Source organism: Miscanthus floridulus, chromosome 5 (genome assembly GCF_019320115.1).
Source record: "Miscanthus floridulus cultivar M001 chromosome 5, ASM1932011v1, whole genome shotgun sequence".
In the NCBI taxonomy this organism is placed as follows: domain Eukaryota; kingdom Viridiplantae; phylum Streptophyta; class Magnoliopsida; order Poales; family Poaceae; genus Miscanthus; species Miscanthus floridulus.
The window spans coordinates 137326386-137344191 of record NC_089584.1 but is presented as its reverse complement, the minus strand read 5'-3'; the positions used below and the strand labels follow the sequence as shown (position 1 = coordinate 137344191).

At 44.4% G+C, this 17806-nt stretch overlaps 1 protein-coding gene and 3 pseudogenes across 1 annotated transcript; 1 reads left to right on the top strand and 3 right to left on the bottom strand.

The window, feature by feature from the left end:
• Window positions 1–1712: 1712 nt before the first annotated feature.
• Window positions 1713–6507, bottom strand: LOC136453785 (pentatricopeptide repeat-containing protein At1g62350-like; annotated as a pseudogene).
• Window positions 6508–8056: 1549 nt separating this feature from the next.
• Window positions 8057–11093, bottom strand: LOC136453784 (ribonuclease 2-like). Its single transcript, XM_066454332.1, has 9 exons — window positions 10695–11093; window positions 10476–10504; window positions 10062–10135; window positions 9827–9928; window positions 9664–9667; window positions 9434–9525; window positions 9094–9255; window positions 8537–8633; window positions 8057–8439 (listed from the first exon to the last, which is right to left on the bottom strand). The coding sequence occupies exons 1-9, from the start codon at window positions 10892–10894 to the stop codon at window positions 8363–8365; spliced, it is 837 nt and encodes a 278-aa protein (XP_066310429.1). The 5' UTR covers window positions 10895–11093; the 3' UTR covers window positions 8057–8362.
• Window positions 11094–11551: 458 nt separating this feature from the next.
• Window positions 11552–14364, bottom strand: LOC136453783 (ribonuclease 2-like; annotated as a pseudogene).
• Window positions 14365–14551: 187 nt separating this feature from the next.
• LOC136455441 (cytochrome P450 704C1-like) lies at window positions 14552–17180 on the top strand (annotated as a pseudogene).
• The last annotated feature ends 626 nt before the right edge of the window (window positions 17181–17806 follow it).

Genomic DNA, 17806 nt, shown 5'->3' with positions numbered 1-17806 from the left:
TTCACTGCTCGAACTAGATTAAGGTCAAGTTATCGGCTCTATCTAAGGGTGGCGCTCCATCGGATAGATTCATTAAGTTACCGATATTGCTTATTGCTTCTATTATTTATTTAATTACAGCAATATCACTTCGCCTGATTGAGATTGATCTAGATCGACCTTATATCTTTTTCTGTATTTTAAACGACGAGTTATGTTTTATCGGCTGTTTTATATCAATCTTGATCATGCATAGCGTGCGGTTAAGGCGTGTCTGATTTTGAATAGATCTATTGGCCAGCGAAAACCATTTTATGGCCTGTTATCACAGCCTGTGTGATTCTGTCTCACACCCCACTATTAGCACCGTGGAGTGGAGATCGTTATTTGGTAGATTTGTTCCTAAGAGGACATGACCTTAACTGTGCGCTATGCCTGAATCGGCTGTTTTAGCCGATATCAAGCGCTTTCACGAACAGTTCGCATCACGAGATCGTTGAAGTAGCGATATGTTGAAAGATGCATTAGCCCCATGATCTTATTATTGTATTACGACCTGCATGATTCTGTCTCATGTCCCACTGATATTAGTAATAAGTTAGGGTCGTCGAGTTTATTGTTGTTTCTATGGCCTGCATGATTCTGCCTCATGCCCCACTGGTCATAGCGATATATGAGATCTAATATATCCATTATATTTATTTCTATTAAATGGTTGAATGATGATGAACTGTTTTCTTTCATTAAAAAAAGGTTCGGTTACTTGTAGTCACTGGCTTAGCATGAACTAATTACTGTTGATATTCTTTTGCCAGCGACTAATATTTGTCTAAACAGTGATATTCATCCAGAATGATAACCGATTCTTCTTACACAATCTCATGAGCTTTAATCGATTTATTCTTATGAATATACCGAAATCGACTATTTAGTCGATCTCCTTTCATATCGGCTCTCAGAGCCGCACATTCGGGACTATCTGAAAACACCGGTATGTTCCGCCCTTAATTACTGATAAACTTTCTCTCCTTGTCAATTGCAGGGTCAAATTGACTGGCACGTCTCGGGAGGAGTGCGCAGGATCGGTCATCCCTACGCTGAAGCTAGGCGGATCCTCAGCTCCATCGAGCGGACCCTTTCGGCTTGCTCGTGTGTCCTCGGCACGAGACGAAATTCCGTATCGACACTCAGTATGAGCTGGGAATCTGCACTGCCTGCAGTTTCTGGGAGTTTGGGAATTCTCCTAATTCATGTATCAGGATAAACATGGCGGGTGTTAACAATTCGTTACATGCTGCCAGCGACAGGTAGCATATGGTTCAAAATTTCTTACATCCCTTTTGTGTACTTGAAAAATCCTACCTCAAGAAGTCAAGATGCAATTTTTGATTTAGCAAATTACAAGTGCAATTTATGACATTGAGCGCTGAAGCCAACACCATTTAAAATATTGTACATCAAAGCCTGAAGAAACATTTAGAACAGTGGCACCGGACAGCTACATATTTTGTATATACAATTATACATTGACCATATATCCAACCTTCAAGGTTACATAAAACCTATAAAAGACTGAAAATATATAATTCATGAGGGAAAATTCTTGTTCAAGTGTAGAAATGATTTAATATCGAGGGATCAATTTCCCTGGATCAGTTTTATGTGACCTTAAAATAATACCTATAAATTTCCAGGCTGAAAAGGTACGATTCTCTTTGAAGCGTACAAATGACTGTATATAGCAGGGATCAATGGAACACAAATTTGAGTGCTGGGAAGCAGTACCAAACTTCAGAACAGGGTGATTCAGAGCAGGACGAGACACAAATGGAGGCATATAATTCTCCAAACCATATAGATTAACAAAAAATGATTCATCAAGAGGGGGAAATGGGGGAAATTGGTGGTACCCCCAGCTACTGGACAGATCGAGACAGCTACATTTACAACCGATCAAGTCCACCAAAAAGAATGAGAAATGGAGGTTTGGCTACAGTGCAGGGAATTTAACTCAGAAGCCTTGAATCCTGATGAAGGCGTATATTCATCAAAACTTGAATTCTTCATCTATATCAGATAAGGTATCTGGTGGATCATATACAATCATATCTAGGAAAAGCTCAAGAAAATCCTGCTTTATCTTCTCCCTCAGTTCAGGGTACGGAACCAACCCTTTCAGGATAACATGGAACGGCAACGATAGAGGAGGGTCGGGGGAGCTCCTCATGTCCTCGTAGATTTCTATTGCAAGATCAGTCAAACCAGCATCACAGAAGGCTCTCACAATGTCGCCTTAAGTGTGCTGATCAAATAGCACGTCTTCAGACTTGAGATCCGCCCAGACCTGCCTTGTCTCATTAATTTTCTTGTTCCTCGCTAGCATGTATAGCATGTCTCGATAGAAGTACATGTCAGGGGCGGTACCAGATTTCTTTCCGCACAACACCATATAGCTGTAACAGAAAATCAACACTTAATCATCCAGATTACCATGCTAAACTTCAAAAATAACTGTTTGTTGCACACTGAATGCTATGATCCAGGAACATCAAACTTTGGAAACACCTAAAAATGGTGATAGCATAGGAGCGTCTCCAAGCTGGGCACACTCCTGAGTAGAATGGGGGAAAATAAATTGAGGATTAGCACTCATTAGTCATTCCATTGAAATAGAGGATTTCCACTTATTTTCCTGGTGCACTATACAAGTAGTCATTTTGGCCCTTGAACCCCATTACATGTCTTTTTCAGTTATTTTGGCCCCCAGTAAAAGACTGCCATAACAGGTGAAAGATAACTAAGAGATTTCTTTACATGATTATGTGCTACTTATCTGAGAACTAAGAATTCAATCAGGCCATCAACTCATATTGAAATTTCCTGAGTTGCCCCATATAAATGTGCCTAGCCTCATCTCTAGTAAATTGGCCTCACAAGCATTTAGGTCATAAACCTTGTCTAAAAACATGGCTTATTATATTTGAATAAGACAATTAACAAGCCTGTCAACTCTCACGATCATTGGGCCATGAGTATAATTTATTTAAGCAGCATGTGTATTTCAAGTGGGGCTTAAACCTAAAAGATAACGGACAGGTGAAAAACAGAAATGTAATAAACGCCAAAATAAAAAATCATAGAATGCACCACGAAAGAGAGGCAAAGCTCATTTTCAGCGTAATGGTTGGCAAATCCTCAACAGGCACTCAAGTATCTGGCAAATCCTTACATTCTCCAATTAAAACAGCCTAATATATCCCCACCCCAAAAGGGAACATAATAAGGAATTAAATGTGTTTTTTTTCTTGAACTACACAGGAGAGCTGTGTATCATTTCATTAAGAAGAATAAAAAGATACAAAGGGAGGGAAGTAAGAAACCCCTCCCAGGCACCCCCACGGGGTTTAGTCAATACAAAACTCTAGAAAATAAACTAGGGAAACACAACCAGCAGCCTCAAACAACCAAGGACCTCGGGATCCAGGACCAGCGACCTAGCAAGGAACTCGTGTAAGGTCGAGGCTACCGCCATACACCATAGATTACTCTCATTAGCCACAGATTAAAGCAGCAGTGACAAATGTGTTTCAACATCAATCTCCAGGACATATTATCTGTTAAGTAAAGAAAGTAACTTCTACACAGTAGCATACTCCACAGTAAAATTATGTAAGACATCCAAGGCTAAGGCACAAATTCTAGAGGACCCTAACATAATCCACCTATACTTGAGGGACCAATGACATCCAAGGAGAGGTAGAAATCAGGCAACTGTTGCATGGATGTAGTAAAAAGAGGCAAGACTGGAAGCAGGAAAGGAATTTTCACTGAACAGGAGTGGATAGAAATTAAGAATCCACATGCCAGAACTATGATAATCAAACATCCTTCACTACTGTATTACCACTGGTGCTACATTACTGTTTTTATATTTATTTAACTTTGCTTCATCATTCTCTTGTTGGGTTTCATCTCTAGCCTACGCCTATGTACACCAACTTAAGCCCTGTTTGGATCCCTATAGACAGAAGTCATCTGCTAATAATTATCTCTTTTGGAACCAAACGGGTATAGATAATAGACAAGCTAATTTTTAGTTGGACCTTTAGATAACAACTATCCCACTAGCTAGACCAACACCAACAACAACAACAACAACAACAAAGCCTTTAAGTCCCAAACAAGTTGGGGTAAGCTAGAGTTGAAACCCAGCAGAAGCAATCAAGGTTCAGGCACGTGAAGAGCTGTTTTCCAAGCACTCCTATCTAAGACTAAGTCTTTAGGTATATTCCATCATTTCAAGTCTCCTTTTATTGCCTCTACCCAAGTCAACTTCGGTCTTCTTCTGTCTCTCTTCACGTTACTATCCTGGCTTAGGATTCCACTACGCACCGGTGCCTCTGGAGGTCTCCGTTGGACATGTCCAAACCATCTCAACCGGTGTTGGACAAGCTTTTCTTCAATTGGTGCTACCCCTAATCTATCACGTATATCGTCGTTCCGAACTCGATCCCTTCTTGTATGACCGCAAATCCAACGCAACATACGCATTTCCGCGACACTTATCTGTTGAACATGTCGTCTTTTCGTAGGCCAACATTCTGCACCATACAACATAGCAGGTCTAATCGCCGTCCTATAAAACTTGTCTTTTAGCTTCTAATCCCACTAGCTAGACCAAATCAGGTAATGAGTTATTAGCCAGCTAACTATTATCAGATAATGAATCCAAACAGGGCCTTACTTGGGACTAAAGGCCTTGTTGTTGCATAGCCAACGGCTCACTTGGATCTTATCGCTAGCCTACACCTTTTGTTGGGTTTCATCTCTAGCTATGTTTTCCTTGAGGGGCAGGGTTGGGTACATAGGCCCCTATGCACCCAAACTAGCTACTAACTAGTCATGTGTTATACTAACTAGTTATGTTCTACTCTTATGTAGCCTATGCTCTTGTTGTAATGTACTTGAGGTGCCAAAGAACGTGAATAAATTCTGAGTTATTGGACTATGCAATTGCTTAAAATTAAACCCCAGCAGGTTCACAGTTTGTAACCGGTCAAACTATTTATGCTATAGGAATTTTTCAGTATAATCAGAAGTGTGTTAAGCAAGCTAAAAAAAGGGCAGACCCAATGCCGGAGGCTCCCACATGAGTGAGGTCTGGGGAAGGGATAAACCGAGACAAGCCTTTCCCTCGTAAAATCTGCGGAGAGGCTGCTTCGAACCCACGACCTGGTGACTCAGTGAGACAGCTCTCACCACTGCACCAGGCCTGCCCTTCTATGTGTTAAGCAAGCTATTAAGAAAAATATTTGAACTGCTTATTTGGGCACCAAAGATCTAAAGATCAATCCTGCTTTAAGCTAGCACAGAGGACAACACAATTTGAGTAGAACAAAGCTATTTAGTACTCACACATGACAACACACTTTAGCATGCTTAAGAAGAGCAGAGGAAATAAAGAAGTCCAAACAGTGTCAACTAGGTCCCAACTTCTGAACTCAGGTAGCTCAAGTGGCGATAATGCATTACAATTTAACTGTTAGTCACTATTTAGTCCTCCAAAAAAGTAAAAGGCACATAGATACAGCATTAAAATCCCCGGTCTATGATTCTAGTAAGGCAGGTCATTCTTAAATTCTTAAAATCCTGTTGTAAGTTCAACACAAGAATGATATCAACGACTTTTTTGTTTTTCTAGACATGCGCATGAGTTCTCCCAAATGACTAAAACTCTAAAAGAGATGAAAAATGCACAGCCAAAGACCAGGGCAGTGGATGGAGACTTACAACAGGAAAAACCCTCCTAATCCAACTTGCTCTGTTTTATTAATCCTATTTTCCGCTTCTTGATATGTCAAAACTGATTTTTGAAAACAGCGCATCAGAAGTTCAGACTACCATTTGCTACTCCAATACGAACGCAGCTTAACAATCGACTGCACTACTGGCTTTTCAGATTCGACCGATTGGGATCCCCATTTTGCAATTTAAGGTTCAAAATCACGCAGCAAACCACCTTGCACACCGTTCCTTTCACGTAAATCGATTATTCTGCACTACAAGAATCAGTAACGAGAATGTAGTCGTGAACTGAACAGTAGAGCACGCAGGTTTTATTGGGATAGGAGTGTAAAACCTTCATTGAGAGGATGACATGGTCCTGGCGGAGGAGCTCGGCGAGGACGGCGAGGAGGTCGGTGAGGAGGAGCCGCGACACGTGCGAACGCATGAACTGCTCCAGGCGCGGGTGGCCCCCCGCCGGGGGCAGCGCCGCGAGCCGCTTGAGCTGCGCCACCGCCATGAGGCCCTCCTTGCCCATCTCCTTCTTCCGCCGCCATATCGACAGGCTCGGGCTCGACGCTGCAGACGAAGAGCACAGCCTCTGATGGAGGTCAACATCGGGGGCGGCGGGGGCTGCCCGGAGCAGGGTTTGGAGGAGGCGGCGGTGATGGCGACACGGGAGGAGACGGGAAAGCATTTGGTAGTATGGGACCGACCGGGATTTGGGCCGTTGGTGGGCAGGCATACCAGATCGCCTTTCTACAGTACTCTGTTACTATATTCACTTTCTACTACTTTTTACTGTTACCAGATCACTATTCAACAACAAAATGTATCAAATCTGCGATTAAGCCTGGGCAAAATATCCGATACCCATTACCCGTACCCGAATTATCCGAACCCGGACCCGAATTACCCGAACCCGAGGTACTCGATCCCAAATTCGGATAGCGATTTTGATTACCCGAAATTAGTTTGGGTAATTCGGGTAATATCCCCTGGTACCCAAACTACCCGAACTACCCAAAGATTTGTTTTTGTCTTTGTATTTATCATGTGTTGTTAGCTGAACCATTTAACTTATCACTTTATTAGAATATAATTCTCTCTATTTGAATGAGTGATTGTAATATATTATTCTCTACAAATTGCTATTGAAATTCTATACAAATTGCTGCTGAAATTATGTATAGATCGTTACTGAAATTTAGTGTAGTTTGTTGTTTTCTGTAAATTTGGGTATATCGGGTAATACCCGAACCCGAACCTGAATTATCGGGTACCCGAATTTGCGGGTAGTGTTTTTTCGAGGATAATATCGGGTAGCAATTTTCATTACCCGAATTTTGAATTACCCGAATTACCCGACCCGAAAAAATCGGGTAACCCGAACGCCCAGGCTTATCTGCGATGTTTTGGTGATGGATTCTGATTTAGTGAGACTGGTGCTTGTGCCTTTGGGTCATCTTTTTTTTTTACTATCATTTTACAACCCTAAACACATCTGTTCTATTTACTTCTGACACACTTGCCAATGTCCTTGCAGATTCATTCTGGGGTTGCTGAACGGTGAATGCTACATGAGATCCAGGATAAACTCTCTTTGCGTCGGCTTGCTGTAGGTTGACACCAAATGTGGGTTGGTGAGAATGTTTTGTCAAAGAGATGTTGACGACGCAAAACAAAAACTTGAGTGTAACTGTGCTGTACTTCCTCTGTCTCTAAATAAATCAATTTCTAAAATCCGTGCTAACTTTATAGAAAAGAGTAAAAACATATATGACATAGAATAAGCACTTTATGAAAATACATTCTATAGTAAATCTAATGATACTAATTTGACACCATAAATCTTAACTTTTTTTTTTCTAAAAATTTAGTCAAAATTTAAAAATTTTGACCTAAGACAACTATAGGAATCTATTTATTCAGAGACAAATGAAGTACTATGGAAGTGACTTTTTTTGCCCATAGATTTCAACCGCACCTGTTGTACATATATATTTACCAGATTGTTGCTATGAATTTGACAACCTTACATGAACTGCTACACGCTTCCAGTTATGAACCGTATCCTGTTACTCGCTTCCAGCTATGAACCACGTTCTGGTTTGGAAATTTGCATTGCCCGCGTTTCCTGGGAGTTCGGCCGTTCTCTCCTAATCGGCAAATCCATGTATCATGACAGGCATGGTGGGCGATAAGTTTCTTATATCTCTATTATTATTACTTGAAAATTCTACCTCAAGATACAATTTTGATTTAGCGAATTACATTACATGTGCAATATATATGACATGGAGCCCTGAGGCCAACACCATTTTGAATATTGCACATCAAATTCTACCTCCAGCTACAGATTTTGTGTATGCATTGACCATATCCGACCTTCAAGGTTACATAAAGCTTATAAATTTCCAGGCTGAAAAGGCGCCGGTTCTCTTTCAAGTGCATATACAAATGATTGAATATCCCAGGGATAAATGTGCCTGGATCTATAGGTGCTCACGCGAGCACCTTCTGCTATCATAATTGCCCAAGAGACGCGGCCATGGCGCTTTATCGCAGCCATGGAATGCTCTGCTGCAATTACTGCATCTTAGGCTGTATAAAGAGACGCAGGCACCTCAAATTCATCGAACTGTGACATGACCTCTACAGTTGAATTGGCAAGCACTGAAATCATGTCAAGGGAAGCAGGATCAGCGAATACACGAACACGGATTGAGCGGCAAGTGATGCAAGATTAGATGTTTTTATTGAGCCAACTTACCAAGGGGATCATATGTTGGCAAGGTGATGTACCGTGGGCAGTGCTTGCTTTTTGATACACTTCCAATCGTCAAAGAAGTAGTAAGACAATCACGAGGCTGGAAACATAAATTGAGATGAGCATTGCCTTGCAATATGCGTCATTCGAAATTTGGAAATAATATAAGTATCCAATTTGGGGGACACAACTGTTCAGAAAAATATTCAAAAGTGAAATTTATGCAACACATATTGACCAGAAGCTAGTAGAGAGCAGCTTGCAAGTTCAAACGCCACAAAACAGTAACCAAACAGGGCACTGGACTTCGGTATTGTTATCAAGTTTTGTTTCCATAGGACTCAGAGCGATCGTTCAGCATATATACATAGGACGCAAAATTCTTCAGAAATATTCAAATTTTTTAGCAAATCAAATTTCGGTCCTGTAGGAACAATATTAACAGATATGCTTTGGTGGTAATCTGTCTACACAACAGTCATTGGTTCTACTCATGGCTGTAATATTTTATAGCAACAAATTGTAGGGAGTTGTTCAAGGGGAAAAAATGGGAAACTTACCTTCAATTCTTTGTCAAAGCATAACCTAAGTTCTTGGACTGAACCACTCTTGCAAACAATTTGTGGTGATCCCCCAAAAGCATGTTTGATGGTATCGATGACATCGCTCAGTGCATATTCCTTACCATTTGAAACCTGTATCCCTCCACTTGACAGCATTTCCTGCAACCCACGCAATCCAAATTTACGATAGAGAAAGGAGAAAGTTCCATGCTGGTATACTGGTTGTAGGCATTACTTTCCAAAACCATGCTGGTAACGTGAAGGTACTTTAGGCTAGCTAAGAAACCAATGCTATGGTGTGGGTATTGGGTAATCTGTCAAAGACCCAGGTACTAACCGTAACGTTATACTTGAAGTAGAGGTCAAGGGCAATGGTGAAATACTGTAGTTCATCCTGAACCACAGGGGCAGAGCAAGTTCCATGCTTCTCTGAAAAATGAAACTTGATGTTAAGGTTATGCAGTCATGCAATTCTCAGAAACGTCTGCGCAATCAAAGCTGAGCATAATGCCAGACTCTACTTTGCAAGCAAAAGTGTGTCATAGTTCATAAGGGAAAGAACATTACCCCACTGAAGATGAGCAACAGGCGAATCGAGCAGAAAACGTCACCCCGTAGGACAATATGCAAAGGAAACAGCAAAGAGGTTGAAACTGAGGCATACTTTCGGAGTTCAATATTATAGCATAATGGACGAATCTAGTTCTGAATTCGGGTGTTGCTACTGCACCTCGTGAGCCCAGAAGAGTCCCTTGCCGCTGAAGCAAGTTCCAGATTTGGAGCAGTAGAGGGACGGCCAGTACTTGTCAAGCACCTCCTTCAGTGGCAATATCTACCCCACCAGATGATGGCACCAAACCATCGATCAGCACGGTTGTTGAGAACTCATCCACAGAATCAAACGTGACAAGAGGACCAGACGGAAGCACAAACAAAGCCCTGTGAGGCTGTGGCTAAGCAGTCACCTTGTCCATGTCGAATTGGGTGCGGCGGCAGCACGACGGCCAGGTCCCGTCGTCGTAGTCCGGCCATAGCCCGTCTACTCGAGTGGCAACAGTTGCGAAATTGAGACCAAACCGATCACGAATTCACCTATATATATATAACTACTGTTCTACAACTGGTCATAGAATAACTTATTCTGTGGCCATTTGAGTTATGATAGTTACGAGACTACAGTAGCTTCTTATTAAATGATTTACTATAACATTTACTATAACATTATTGTAAATGCATATTCATGTTATCGTAAATTGATACAAACATTATCGTAAATCAAGATGACTATAGAATAAGTTATTCTATGGCCAGCTGGAGAATAGCCTTACTCTATATACACACACCAAAAAAAATCGAACGAGAACGAATCGAGCACTTACGGATCGTGAACGTCCGGAGCGGCTCCGAGCTACAGGCGGGGCAGGAGAAAGAAAAAGAACGGCGTGAGGTCTCGCATCAATCAACCCAAACGAAATTGGATAGCAGGAAACTGATCTATGGTGCGAGCAGCGAGATCTTGGCGTCTGGACGAGAGGATAAGATGGGGGAGGGGAGCCACTGGTCGTGGCAGGGGCGGCGGCTCGGCGCGGCGCACGTACCGGCAGCAGCCGTTGGTGGCGCAGCAGTGGCGGGTGGAGGCGCAGATGGTGCCGGGCCACTGCAGGGAGAGCGCGAAGTAGTCGAACTCCCGCTGCGGCTTGCTGCCCAGGGGCGCGCGGGCGGAGCCCAGGTCGGCCAGACCCGCGGCGACGAGCACCCACGCCGCCAGCACGCACGCCGCCGTCCTCGCCGTCGTCATCGCCTCCCTCTCCTCCTCTGCCTCCGGCAGCTCAGCTCAGTACAACAACTCTGCGGGGCGACGAGGCCAAAAGCCAGATGGGGGCTGTATCAATGGTGGTGGTGGGGGCACGGAACGGCCGTGTCCCTGCAAGTGGGGCCTGCGTCGCCGTATCGGGGACCACCTCTGTTTTTTTTTTTTGCCCCTAATTAGCTGCTGAGACCAGAAGAAAATGGTTTGGTTGCGTAGCGCGATTATCTTGATGGAATGGAATTGCAGGGTATAGAATTGAAGAAGATATATAGTGCGGAATATCCTTGGCCTTGGCCAAGCCCTCGCACGCACATGGGCTTGATACGGAATATCCTTGGCCATTGACACCGGCCGATAGCCGGTTGCGATGCGACGAAGCAACCAGCCAACCACCCGCAAACCAGGTGCGTGTAGCGATCAGGTCTACGATAAGATCAGAACTTCAAAGTGACACGCAAATCATACAGGAACAACGCAAGCAGCCTCACCACCTCTCGTGGAGAAAACGTCTGGGACACTCAGAGGACACTTCAGAATTCAGATAATTGTGTAGCCATTCACATTCACAGTGCATTCCCAAATCCCAGTGGCCAATCATTTGAGACATGCTGTCTTTAGTTCGAGGAATTTGGAATTTAGGGTTACTGTAGCACGTTCGTTTTTATTTGACAAATAATGTTCAAACATGGATTAATTAGGCTCAAAACATTCGTCTCGTAATTTCCCACCAAACTGTGCAATTAGTTTTTTTTTCGTCTACATTTAATGCTCCATGCACGGGCCGCAAACATTCGATGTGACAGGTACTGTAGCACTTTTTGGGATATTGAGGTGGAACTAAACAAGGGCTGTGAATGAAAGAATTGTACAGGACCATACAGGGCCGGTAATTCTGCAAGCACCCCGTGGCGGTGGCGTCACGCTCTATTGACTATTACTCATTTCAGAACCTGGAGTCCTGGACGCTGCGCAGAGTAGCTCGCCATTGGCTTGGACGCTTGGTTACTGATCCCCTCCGTGGCATTGGCCATCACTGCAATCGCAATCACAGTGTCCGATCAGAGTAGTGCAGCCATGACAAATCTGGACCGGAATTCTCTTCCCGTCTGCATCCTGCACTGATTCCACAGAACGACAGTAGTAGAAGATAGAAGGGCCCACTCACCAGAGGGTTTATACGACGGGAACGTGACGTAGCGAGGGCAGTAGCTTCTGCTGTTCGGTGCAGTGCCAGTCTCAAGCGTGCAATCACGAGGCTGCCAAGAGATGCAAGTCAACCATGTTACAGGGCTCGGAGCAATCATGTCTCTATCTCGACAATTATGTCTAGTCTAGGTTTCTCTTATTTGTAATGGTCCTTTCTTAGCTATTCCAGAAATTAGAGCCTACTCAACTCCTAATAAAAGCTGAGCACTTATTATACTCATCATATATAGCAGCATGAGTTTTGTTTTTAGACGAACCTGTGGCATAAGTTTAGTTTCCTGCTCCAACTGATTTGGCTGATTCAAAGATTCAGAAACTGACATGACTTATAGAAACTACCTACCTGATAATCCTTGTGGAAGCAGAGCCTGAGTTCTTGAACTAATCCGTTCTTACAGACAAGTGATGGCATTGCCCCGAATGCATATTCAATGACAGCAACAATATGGCCAACGGCGTATTTTCTGCCGCTTGTAGTCCGAATATGTGCTTTCCTCAGGGCTTTCTGTAAGACAAGAGCAGGAGCTAGAGTAACGTGCCGACAAAATTCTATAGTCTCTCATGACTTGTGCAATAAGTATATCGTGCTCAGAGATCAGAGATGTAGTGATGACTGACCGTAACATTGTATTTGCTGTAGAGATACAATGCTGTGGAGAAGTAGTCATATTCATCCTGTATTTCAGGGTAAGCACAAGTCCCGTGAGTTTCTGCCAAAGGAGAGAAAATGGGGTATCATTAAAATTAGAGGCAGATCTGCAAGGAAACTACATCCTCTGCTACACAGCAAAACATAACCAGATTTCTTAACACAATTAAGAGGTAACAGAACATAACATTATTTGTGCCAACAAGTTCAGAAACTGCATACCCCACTGAAGAGGATCCGGTAAACCATCAGCACATGCACACAAAACAAAAGAAACCATGGGGTCAGCACTTAGCAATTAGCATAAGCGTTGTTCCCTGTAACCAAATCTCAAAAATCCTCACTCACCTCATGCACCCAAAATGGCCCCCTTCCACCAAAGCATGTTGAAGAAGAACCGCAGTACAAGGACGGCCAGTACTTCTCGAGGCATCAACATTAATATCTGAGACATGGCAAAATCAATCACACTGACATCACATACTTGCAGTGGTTCAGACATCTCATTCTGAAGAAAGTTTGCGAAGCTGGAACCTTATTTATGTTGAATTTGGTTGGTCTGCAGCATGATGGCCAGCCCCCATAGTTGTACTGTGGCCAGAGACCATCTGTTCAGACAGAACAAAGATCATGAAATGGCTATCAGCAGTACTTGGATGCAACTGTCTTAGCCTATCAATTACTTTGGGGCCGAAGTGCAACTGCGCAATGCATAAACATGGCATCGTTTACAGTTGCAATGGAACACCAATGCATTTCATTTCAGTGTCAAGAAGTTCAACAGCAGTTTATGTATGATGGCAACCAAATCAGCTGGTTGAAACAACAAATCAGGCAGGTAAAGTATTTGGAGGCTGCTCACTGTTCCTGCTCAGAAATTCATAATTTCTACCATTTCCAAGTCAACAACAACAGATCAATAATTGGTGTGTGAATTTATTTAGTCATGTTTTAAGGCACCAATTTCATTATAAGAGATACTTTTGTAGTCCTGACTCCTTACCAATATGAATTTAAAAGCTTGGAAAATCATGTGCTATTCATGTATCCAGTAGCTGTATTTTCTTCAGCATTAAAAAAAAATCAAACTCATAGGTCATAAACAATGCATCCAGTGCAGTATCAATGTATCATAGACAATGCATCCAGTTCAGCATCCAAATGGGGAAAAAATGCAAGTGATTTGCGTGGGCTTACGAATCGTGAACCATTTGAGAGGCTTCGATCTGCAGAGAAATTAAACCAAATGAGCTCGCTCAATCGAGTTCCAGCCGTGACAATGCGAAGATAACAGTAGAGGACAAGCGAGACGGTACCGGCAGCAGCCATTGGTGTCGCAGCAGTTGCTGGTCTCGCGGCAGATGGTGCCCGGCCACTGCAGCGCCAGTACATAGTAGTCAAACCCAACCCACCGCCGCTTCCTGCTGCCACCTCCCGCGGCCGGCGACGAGGACGACGCCGAGGCGGACGGCGGGAGCAGCGCGCCGGGGAGCAGCACGGCGAGGCAGAGGAGCGCGAGCGGGAGGAGGAAACGCTTCTTCCCGCCGCGCCGGGGCCGCCGCGTTTCCATCACCCCCGCGCTGCCGTTGCTTGGCGAATGCGATCTTTGGCGTGCTCGTGTCTTACTGGATCTATCAGTCTATGTCCTGCTGCTAATCCATCAGCCGCTGCAAGGTTGCAAGTTTGCAATTTGAAATGGTGGGGATGGAGTAGCTTGGAGAACATGCCATATATGAGCAGTGAGGTTCCATTACTTTATTAGTAGCAATCTTGCAGAAGATCACCCCTCCATGGGAAGATCAGGTTTTGCTTGCGGATGGATGGATGGCTTGTTGCCTTCTTGTGCTCGTGAAGCATAACCAAGCTACGACAGCTACAAATGATGATTGGACCTGCATTTGCATCATCTTTTGGGTTGCCCTTTCCTCTCTCCTCCTCCCATGGAGGATGCAAATGTTGGAATTGCATATTTGCTAGCCAAGTTATACCATAGCGACATGCCGGTGGCACCGTGGCTGGAAGCCACAGACATTTAACTGAATTTCCATTTTATCTATGGGAACAAACTGATCTCTCTAACCTAAAAGAATGTAATTTTTGTTTTTTATGAATAGATCAATCTTAAATTTAAATAAATATATAAAATATATTAATATTTATGATACGAAATAAATGTCATTAGATTAATCACAAAACATATTTTTATATAAAAAATTAGTTTATAGAGGTATTAATGTTGACACTATTTTCTATAAACATTGTCAAGCTTAATAAAGTTGGCTATGCTTTTAATCAGTCCAAATATAGAATTATCTTTAATAAATACTATTAAAAAGTAGTTTTAGAAATAATAAAAGAATTAAATAAAAGACACGTCCAGGGAAAAACAAAGGCTACAGTGCGGCCCAAGTTGGTGTTTGCCCTTGTGGCCCAGTGTATACCTTTTTTCTTTTTAGAGGACCCAGTGTGTAACTAGGACTAGGAAGTAAAATTCAATCAAATGGAATTAAGAGAATCAATTAAGAAAGATACAGCCCAATAAGAGTTTGTTTTCGGCTATATTAGTTCATTTTTCGTTCCAATCAATGTGTATTGCAAGGGAATAGTTCATTTCTCAACACACGTTGGTCGAAGTTTCAACCCATGACTGCTGTGGCGACCCGGCGGTGGTGGAGCACATCCTCCGGGCCAATTTCGGAAACTACGGCAAGGGCGCGTTCAACCACGACAACACCGGGGACCTGCTGGGCGATGGCATCTTCGCCGTCGACGGTGACAGGTGGAGGCAGCAGAGGAAGATCGCCAGCCACGAGTTCGCCACGAGCGCCATGCGTGAGTTCAGCGGCACCGTCTTCCGGGAGAACGCCGCCAAGCTCGCGGCCGTCGTCGCCGCCAACGCCGCGTCGAAGCAGCCCATGGAATTCCAGGCAAGCGCCGCGTGAATTCAACCCTTGGACACGATCGATCACTGAACAACTAAAAAAAGAATCTTGTCCTTGAATTGGCTGGCTCGTTTGTTTGTTCAGGGCCTACTGCAGAAAGCGGCGATGGACACCATCTTCGCCGTCACCTTCGGTTCGGACCTCGACACGCTGGGCGCGGCAGGTTCATGCGGCGGCGACGAGGGGAGCCGCTTCGCCGCGGCGGTGGACGACGCGAGCGAGTTCACCCTGCTCCGCTACGTCAACCCGTTCTGGAAGGCGATGCGTCTGCTCAACGTGGGCCCGGAGGCCGCGCTCAGGGAGCGGGTGAAGGCCGTCGACGAGCTCGTGTACGAGCGCATCCGCACCAGGTCCGAGGAGCTCAGGGCGGCGGCGGCAGTGCGGCAGGGGGACCTCCTCGTGGCGAGGCGAGACATGCTGTCCAGGTTCATCGAGGCAGCCACCACCATCACCCCCGCTGCCGCCGCAGGGACGGCGGCGGCGGCGGCGGCGGATCACAAGTACCTGAGAGACATCGTGCTGAGCATCGTGATCGCCGGCAAGGACACGAGCGTGGAGGCGCTCGCCTGGTTCTTTTACATGGTGTGCAAGCACCCGCGGGTCCAGGAGAGGGTCTGCCGGGAGGCTGGGGAGGCCACCGCCGGCGAGCCCGCGTCGTCCGTGGACGAGTTCGCTCGGAGCCTCACCGACGAGGCGCTGGGCAAGATGCACTACCTGCACGCTGCCCTGACGGAAACGCTCTGGCTCTACCCTGCGCTTCCCTTGGTGAGGAATAAGGATCGGATGGAGCAGATTGATCAGTTGCCATTACTCCGTAGTACATTACGTTGTTTAATTAATTTGTTTAGTTGTGTGATCATCCATCAATATACTAATTCGTTTCATGTTTCATGAGAACAACAAGGAGTGCTTCTCGGACGATGTGCTGCCGGGCGGCTTCAGCGTCGGCAAGGGAGACGTCGTGTTCTACGTCCCGTACGCCATGGGGCGAATGGAGTACCTGTGGGGCAGCGATGCCGAGGTCTTCCGGCCCGAGCGCTGGCTCGACGAGAACGGCGAGTTTCAGCAGGAAAGCCCCTTCAAGTTCACAGCTTTTCAGGTAGGTGACCCACACGTGCTGCAGTCTATTTATACAGTGACGTGACGACATACTCTGAGCGTTGCCCCTCGTCAAATTATTACAGGCCGATCCGAGGATATGCCTGGGGAAGGAATTCGCGTACAGGCAGATGAAGGTGCTGGCGGCCGTGCTGCTCCGCTTCTTCGTGTACAGACTGCGGGACGAGGAGGCCAGCGTCAACTACAGGCCACCATCACGCTCCTCATTGAACACGGCCTCCATCTGATGGCAACGCCGGGATGAGTGACAGTTTATCGTTTTCTTACGTGGAAGCATTAAGGCATCCACAATGTATAGCATCGTCGACGTTTATTTACGAAGCGATGAGACTTCTGCTGTTAATAAATTGGTCCCAATGCCGAGATGATTGACAATTTTTTATACCGCATATTTTTTAGAATGGGGTGTTTGATTTGTGGAACGAAGTAGTCTGTTACCATCTCACTTTTTAGGTTTTTTTTTGTTTAGTTTGTGAAATAAAATAAATTGATCTATCACCATTTTGGTCCTCACGTATAATCCTTCATCGCCTCTGCTCATCCCTTCTCCAATCGTTAGCACCATGATAACAAGAAGATGAAAAACACAAATCCAAATACTCCGTATATCTTGTACTTTCCGTTTAGAAATAAATCTAAAAAAACTCGATTCACGGGGTACGACAGCTCCGGGCATTGTGCTTAAAGGTCTATTTGGTTTCTCGTGACTAAAATTTAGCTACTAAAATCAATGACTAAACTTTAGTCACCCATGTTTGGTTATAGTGACTAAAAGTGACTAAAGGCCATTAAAACAGTTCAACAAAGACCAAACTACCCCTAATAAATGCCAAATCAGTATGGAGGACCAACAATAATGAGAGGCAGCTCTTGTCCACTGGGCATTTTAGCCGACTACTATGACTAAACTACTTTAGTACCTTTTTATTCAGTTTGTTTGACACTTTAGTAGCTAAGAAGTGACTAAAGTTTAAACTTTAGCTG